This window comes from Meleagris gallopavo, chromosome 7 (assembly GCF_000146605.3).
Source record: "Meleagris gallopavo isolate NT-WF06-2002-E0010 breed Aviagen turkey brand Nicholas breeding stock chromosome 7, Turkey_5.1, whole genome shotgun sequence".
NCBI lineage: Eukaryota > Metazoa > Chordata > Aves > Galliformes > Phasianidae > Meleagris > Meleagris gallopavo.
Window position 1 is genome coordinate 14,925,127 of NC_015017.2, and position 7,851 is coordinate 14,932,977.

At 36.7% G+C, this 7,851-nt stretch overlaps 1 protein-coding gene across 8 annotated transcripts in view; it reads right to left on the reverse strand.

The window, feature by feature from the left end:
- OSBPL6 (oxysterol binding protein like 6) overlaps nucleotides 1-7,851 on the reverse strand; it is an 85,289-nt gene that overhangs the window by 12,408 nt on the left and 65,030 nt on the right. For all 8 annotated transcript variants that reach the window (XM_010713557.3, XM_019617093.1, XM_019617092.1 and 5 more), the window contains 6 exons: nucleotides 5,999-6,106; nucleotides 3,679-3,816; nucleotides 2,580-2,664; nucleotides 2,138-2,391; nucleotides 702-839; nucleotides 296-359 (listed from right to left, as the gene is read on the reverse strand). In XM_010713557.3, the coding sequence (XP_010711859.1) occupies nucleotides 296-359; nucleotides 702-839; nucleotides 2,138-2,391; nucleotides 2,580-2,664; nucleotides 3,679-3,816; nucleotides 5,999-6,106 (787 nt within the window). The remainder of the gene's footprint in view (nucleotides 1-295; nucleotides 360-701; nucleotides 840-2,137; nucleotides 2,392-2,579; nucleotides 2,665-3,678; nucleotides 3,817-5,998; nucleotides 6,107-7,851) is intronic.

Consider the following 7,851-nt stretch of genomic DNA (forward strand, 5'->3'; position numbering starts at 1 on the left):
AACAAACAAAAAAAAACCTGCTTGTGTTTATAAGAAAATTTTCTTGATAAAAAACTTTTAAATAGAAATGTATAAAGATGCTGCAATTGACAGTAAGTTGTAACACATCTACTTACTCTTAAGAATGAGAATTTGGAGTGAATTAATGCAAAGCATCAGTTTTTAATGTGTTACTACAAACTTTTTAAGTACAAAACTTACAGGTGAGTTCCAAATACAAAGCTCAGCCAATAAAAAAGAAGTTTTTACTTGCTAGTAAAAAAAAGTTCTATGCTTTTCAATTAAAAAGGTATACCTTGCCAAAACACAAAGTTCTTCGATTCACAGTGGCAGGCTGAAATGGGAGGATGGTGGCTAACCTGAAAAACAGTTTGTCTGAGTTAAAAACAATTAATTTTCATTCCTAAAATAATACAACTGTTACTGCAATATAAAAATTGTAAGCAGCCCACACTATTAACTTGTTTTGCTATGAAACCAGATGACAGTTTAAAGCTTCAGTTTTACATTATCTGCTTAAAACACTACGACAGAGATTACTATAAAATCAGACACCTTCTAGTGTTTAATGAGTTCACTCATACTTGCTACCTTTCTTTACTATTAAGAAAACAAACCATTTTAACTCAAAAGATGGAAGAAGGTCACTCTGTCAAATAAAGAAACCTAAACATCAGTACCCATCTAGAAACAAGCTTTACCTGCTCTGAGAAAAATCGAAATCCTTTGTCTTCTCTAATACATTCATAAGTTTCACCAAGCACAGGGTTAAATGGCTTGCTTCCTGCTCTGAAATACGTAGAGGCATAACCTGATGCTGCAAAAGCAGCTATGAGAACCTGCTCAAATACAGACAAGAACATAACAGAAAATAGGCTGAGATTCTTATAGTGTAGGATATCACATAGAAGAATCTGGACTAAGGAAGCATACTTGGAAGTTAAACACACAACCCAGCTAGAACCAGTACAGACTGAGTTTCTCCTGTGGTATAATTTTTTTTCATGGCCTATGTCAGTCTCTTCTCATAGGCCCCTAAAACAATCTGTATAAGACACTAATTTCCTACCTTTGATCAGGCTTATCATCCATGATCTACTACAAAGACTCAGCCACCCATGCTCTTTGAGAGTATTGGATGATAATTCTTAATGACGGGGTCACATTCAATTTTCCCCCATTGGTATCCATTTTATTTACTGCCAAACACGAAGAGCTCCCACTGAGGATGTCCTTCATGCAAAGTTAACTCACGATCTCCCATGCATGTGCTGCCTGTCCGTCCCCCTATATCTACCTGTACATTCCAACCTCTGAACAAGACCCAGCTGGAGTAATATGCTAACTGACATGCCACATTAATTAAGATTGCAGCTCCAGTTAGCAGGTGCAGTTCAAGGAATCATGGCAGGCACACACATAACAAGCTCCTGTTTTACCAATAGCAGAGCAGAAGCAGGCAACATTCACAGCACAGCCACCACTTATGGTCTGATCTGGGTAGTTCGGCATTTCTGTCAGTTTTTGAAAGTGCCTCAGCTGGGGTGTGCAAATGTAAGGTGCTTGTTAAGTTTGGCTTGTACCAGTCGCCCAGTAGTGCACTACATCTCTGTAGCAGATATGAGGATTTAATTCAAGGAAGATTTCAGTTGCACCATCTTTTTCTTCCTGAACTCTTCTACCTCCTCTTCAAGCTCCTATCATAAGACAGGTACAAATTCTTCAGAGGTAAAGAAAAAATGCTAGCATTTAGAATCCCTTGCTCCCTTCAGGCCATGTGAACAGGGCAGTTAATGGACCCAAGTACCAGGCCATGACAAAATGACTGCCAGGTACTTGCAGTGCTGCGAGGCTCTGCCAGGGAACAACAAATATGTTCAGCAACAGCACTGCCAAGTCCCTTAACCACCTTTCCCTATCTCCCCTGAAGAAAAGAGACAATACATAAAAATACAAGAGCCAAATGCTGGCTGCTGACTGTCAGGTGAAAAACACAGACATACCTACAGGGCAGCTGGACCTGACCAAGCAGGGAGCTCTGTGAAATGGAAGAGCAATAGAGGGTCCTGCACAGAACTCCACAAAAGAGTTTTCTTTTTTAATACAGACATAAGAAGTGCCACACTAAATTTATTACCATGCGTTCATAGGGATCATCCGTTTCAGCAGCCTTGTCCAAGAGTTCACTATATTCCAACTCTTCACAAAGATGTTGCAAGGTGTTCAGAGGCTCATTTAGCTCAACTGGCATGGATACTTTGGAAAGATCTTTACCAATGTTATTTCTCAAGATATTCCATAGATTGATGTTACTGGTGTCAGGGCTGGGAGCTGGGAGACAAGTTCGCCGTCCATTCCTGAATGCTCCTCCAGTTAGTTCACCATTGACAACTGTGAAGGGAGAAAAGTATTATCACAACATAACACCACACTAAGGAAAACAGTCTCAGTGACTGAACTAAATTCACCACCAGAAAAAATAAGCCCAGCTTCACTGATTTCAGCAAAGTTGGTCTTGTACAGAGAAGTAGCAAATCACAAAACCATCATTTCCCAAAGTACAAAATGTAGCAGTATACTTTGCCGAGAAATGTCTGCAACACTGGTGTTGTCCTCAGATATATTATCACTCACATCACTGATATAAGACTCATCATCAGAAGCCTAAAACATAAATAAAATATCAATTAATTCAAATGTATGAAGTTTACTAAAAAATTACACACACAATTACTTGAAACAAAAATATTTAAACACATCATCGGTAGTCAATTAGAGATTTTAACTAAGTCAACTAGAGGTTTCAATCAGCCATACTTCCAGTGCACCAACAGTGTCAACATAAATTCTATGCTCTCCTTATGTTTCTGCATTGCTTATTATGAAGCCAAATACAGATATTACACTTACAAAAGGGTGACTCCAAATGAGATCAAAAGAACTAAAAAATGACAGCATAACACATGGGGGATGGGAGGTGAGAAGAGATGGTCAGACTTGTTTTTTATACAAAATCAAACATTTAAATGTACATTTCAGCAGACAAAGACAAGCATTGACCTATCATTTTGAAAAACAAGAACTATATCAGTGTTAAAACTACTTTTAAAATTCTTGTTTAAACTTTTCTTGAGAACAATAAAAAAAATTGTTTATCTCTGTCTGTCTTGTGCATATCTCCAATGGGATGCTAAAGTGCCAATATGTAAAATATTGCAGTTAGCTCAAATACCACGGGAAAGTTGTGGGCAGCCACATGATGGAGAGTCATCTTTGAGCTTCAATGAGACAATTTTTGACACTTGTCTACTTCTCTGATTACAGAGAATAACTTCAATATAATAGAAGAACTTGGTTTTATTTTTAATGAATACTTAAAAATCTAAATTAGTTGACCACATAGTCAGACCTAATTGTTGCTGTCATCTTTGCCTGAAACTGACACAGTCTAGTAAGAACATGTAATGAACATAAATTATTGATACAACTTCCAGCTCAGTTTTACACTTCGGAAAACCTCTGCAGCCCATCACAAGCGAGTCTCAGGCAAATTTATCTAAACCTTATGCATTCTGATACCTTTTTATTTTAAATAGCATTAAAAAATAACCATTCACGAGTGACATCAATACCTGAATCTGTCTGACAGCAAAGCTGCAGTACACTGTCATAGCCTACCTCATTTTCTGACGAGCTGGCAGACAAAAGCACCTCCTGTGCATCAAAGAACTCTGACACTGATTCAGACATAGAGAGCCTGCTCTCGTTAGAAACTTGCTGAGACAATGGCAAACTGACATGAATTTGTTCACCCGTCTGCAAATAATGCACAGAGAAATATAAATATTGCTGCTAATAATAAAGAAATATGCATAAGAGTGGTAAATGACCTGAATATTTTTCTGTGTCACATATAGGAAAAGACAGTAAAGATAATATTTTAGTAGGGTTTCTTGTGTACTCAATAAGTGAGGCTGGAGCAATTACAAAATAAAGTAAAATCTGAGCAGTGAGATATGTGTCTTCATTTAAGGCCTGCTTCTAAGCTGCACCTGCTACTAAGCTTCCGCAGTGAATAATTACAGAGTTAGTTCTATATGCAAAGGAATGGTTTGGTGGACAATAGCTGCACTGTGTCAAATGAGTTCAACTATGAAATTCAAATGAAAAGATACCTGGTCATAACAACTAACAGTACTTGGACCCAGCTCCAAAAACTCAATAAGGCTAGGGAGTTATACATTACATTCAAAATAAGTAGACTTGTTAACTAGTCTAGTAATAAATGTTCGAAAAGTTTGAATATCCAGAAGGATGGCTACGTACTCCAAAATCTCATTTGAATTAAGTGATTAACACTGATTCACAATTACTAGCGGGAATTAATTCTCTATGGTTTATTTTAAAGAGAATTTAACAGCAAATGCAAGAATTCCCAAACTGTGCTTTGTGGATATCAATTCAGGGACAAGCTAATTAAAATAGTTGAACATTTCTTCCTCTTCCTACTTGATGAGAGGAACGCCATGTTTCAGCATGTTACTCTACAAGCTTTTAAAAAGGAGGAACAAAATATTTAAGCTTCTGTCTCTGAATTATTCTACTAAAGCAGCAGCTGCTGTGAAGGCAAACAGACTTCTTATTTGATCCCTTAATTTATACAGCATAATGTTTCTGGGATAATACAATGTGTTTTAAACACAGTTTCTCTTCATACTGGAATATCATCTCCTTTAACCTTACTACAGAAGTCTTGCAAATGGCTTTGTTGACGCCTTCATCCAATTTCTATACTGGTGCCTCAAAATGCACTGACAATAAAAAAGTCACTAACAAGCCAGGAGGTCAAGAATTCATCCTTTTTCACTGAGGTTTATAAGCTTGTGGATGATTTATGAAATTTGATGAATTACAATGGAAACAGAAGCTCATTTCAACATTATCTTTACAAAAAGTAGTTAAAATTTTAAGTTTCTGTATCAACTGGAGGGACATGGAAAAATACATACAAAAGGTGCTCACAAATGCGTATTCCATAAACTAAGTTATTTATAGAAGTGAAAGAGATCTGGAATCCTCTCTGAAACTCTCTTTCAGTCAGACACACTTGTATGAAGATAACATATTAAAAAAGAAAGAGCTAAGCAGCAAAAAATACACAATAGAAGAGATAGTCATTGCTCAGAACTTCAACCACAGGTTGCCGTGCCCTGGCACTGTGTCACCTCCATTTTCTCTCTGTCAGTCTCCAGGATTCAAAAAATTGTAGGGATGTCTTGAAAAATCAAATAAAGTAACCAGAAACAGATTTTCACTTGCCTTTCCTCTTGGAAAAAATTATTAGGAAACCACGGTATGTTAATTGAAATGCTGTATGCATAGAAAATAATGAATGGAAGTGACAAATGTAAAATATTTCAGTAAAATGCAAGCAGAATGGCTGTCAAAATGACAGTATTAACTGCAACGTATTACAGGTCGCAAAGTCAGATCTGTCCTTCTCACAAGGGAGACTGATTTGTAATACGTTTGATAATCTGTCAACTGAGGAAAGCAAAACAAGATAGACTAGATGTTGCAAATATGCTATTAGTATAATGCTTGGTTCATGCACTGAACCCTTTGAATTACTCAATATATTAAACCTAAGCACTTGCCATTTAACACTACACTGTTCTATTGATTTGGCAAGAGAAGTAAGATACAGAAATAGTTATCTACTGTGTGTTATTGTGTGTTACATTACAGTACAGTAAAACCTCATTAATTCCCACAAAGCTACAAACCTTCCCTATTTCTCTGCAGAGAACATAGTTCTTTCTTGAGCCCTGACATATGCAAAGACAAAAGTTTAAATTTTATGTAGAGAAAATATAGTCTGAAAACATCTACAAATATCCAATTTCCAGTCTGAAAGATCTGATAATCTGTTTTAGCTATTAGTGAGGAACAGCAGGGCTTGATCATATTCTAAACGCATTAAAGGCTGAAGTCTTACCTCATCAGGGCTAGGGATAATATTTACACTGACAACCTGATCACAAATAACAGATTCTGAATGTATTCTGTTCAAGCGACTCCTTAGTTCAGCATTCTGGTTGAGAGCCTTAAAATAAAAATTGCACATTTTATTTACAAATTTAAAAAAGTGTTAAATAGCCAAAAAATATTTTTAAAAAATCTTAACCTCAGAAATTTTGTAAAAGAAGTAGTCACAGAACCCAATTTCTTTCATTTATAAGCAAATACCCATTTCAAGACCCCCTATAACATCATTCCATCTTTTCATTGGCTTGCTTTCAATTATTTTCCAGGGTCAGAGGGCACCAATACCCTCCCACAATGTAAGTCACATCCTACCTTAATTCTTCAAGTAGTTCTTTGGCAGCTACGCCTGTAGCTTATGTGCATTACAGAAATGGCAAGTGAATGTAGCAAGAAAGGACGAAACTGCAGAACAATGAAAAGGAACCAACTGCAGTATTCTTGATTTATGGCTCAACAGCACGTTCTGAACGATGGTTATCAACTCTTAGAGCCCACAGAAGGAAACTGCTTGCTTTTCAGCAGAAAACAACAAAATCACTAGCATCACTGAGTGTCTGTCTGTCCAGACCAAGCTGCTGTATTTGCATGTGTGTGATCACGAAAACTATGGATCACAAAATAAACAGATGCCAGTAGAATGTAAATGGTGCCTAGTATCTTCTAATTTTTCTCTTCTTTTAATGCCCAAGCTAGATTATAAACACAAGTGCATATACACATCGCTTGATGTCTAGAAGGATATGACTACATGAACGTTGAAATCCAAAAAAGCATAATATGTTATATACCCAGAACATGAATTGACTTAAACCTAATGTATCCCTTGCACTGGGAATTATAGAACAGGAGACATACTGTTGTAGTGGGCAATTATTGTTACCACAGTCACAATCCTTCCGCTCCTTCCCCTGGAACAGATTACATGATTGCACTGAAACAAAGTAGGATCAAAGCAAAATAAGTTTCAACAGTCACTGAAGACAGTTTAAACGATGCCATTTTGCTTCATTCTGAAATGATCTGTGCACGTTCACATGGAAGGGGAAATGCAAGGTAAGACCACTAACATCGGTTGGGCTGTTAGCTTCCTAAACTGCCAAAACCTAGTTAAGAGAGACAACACTAAATTTCCATTTACTGCCCACTGACACAGTGAACTAATGAGTGACAGTGATTTTCAAACTGACACTGGAGGCCAAGAACAAGAGGAACGTACCACCATCTATTTCATAGCAGTTGCTAGCAAGTTTCCACAAGTCCTGGTTAAATTTATATCAGTGACAAGAAATGGTTACCCACATATTTTAGCCTTAATCTTTCTTTATTGCCATATGCAGTAATCAATCTACGTAACATCACGCATTTATGTCTACAGAAACATTATGTCTAAATTTTAATTTCATGGCAAAAAAAAAAATACAACTCAGTAACAATAATACTGCATGAAATTATCTTCACATTTGGGTCAAGTTCTATTTGCCCCTATACCTCTGCTCTCATTTCTTGCTTGCACAAGCTTTTCTGAATTCAAAAACTGGAGTTGTTTTGCAACCTGAAGATATATCTCACGGAATGGTGTAGGGGAGTTCATCAAAGCACTTATGATTGCCTCATCTCTTCTTCCCAATTAAAGCGAATGACAAATTTCCCTTTAGCTTAAATGGGAGAGACACTGGCCAATAACAGGTTTGGATCTGAAAACCCAATTTACCCATGATTATTCTTTAACACAATTCCTTTTGCAGTTGAAGACAAGGACATATAAAACAAATCTGTAAATATACAGTCTAAATTTAAAACTTA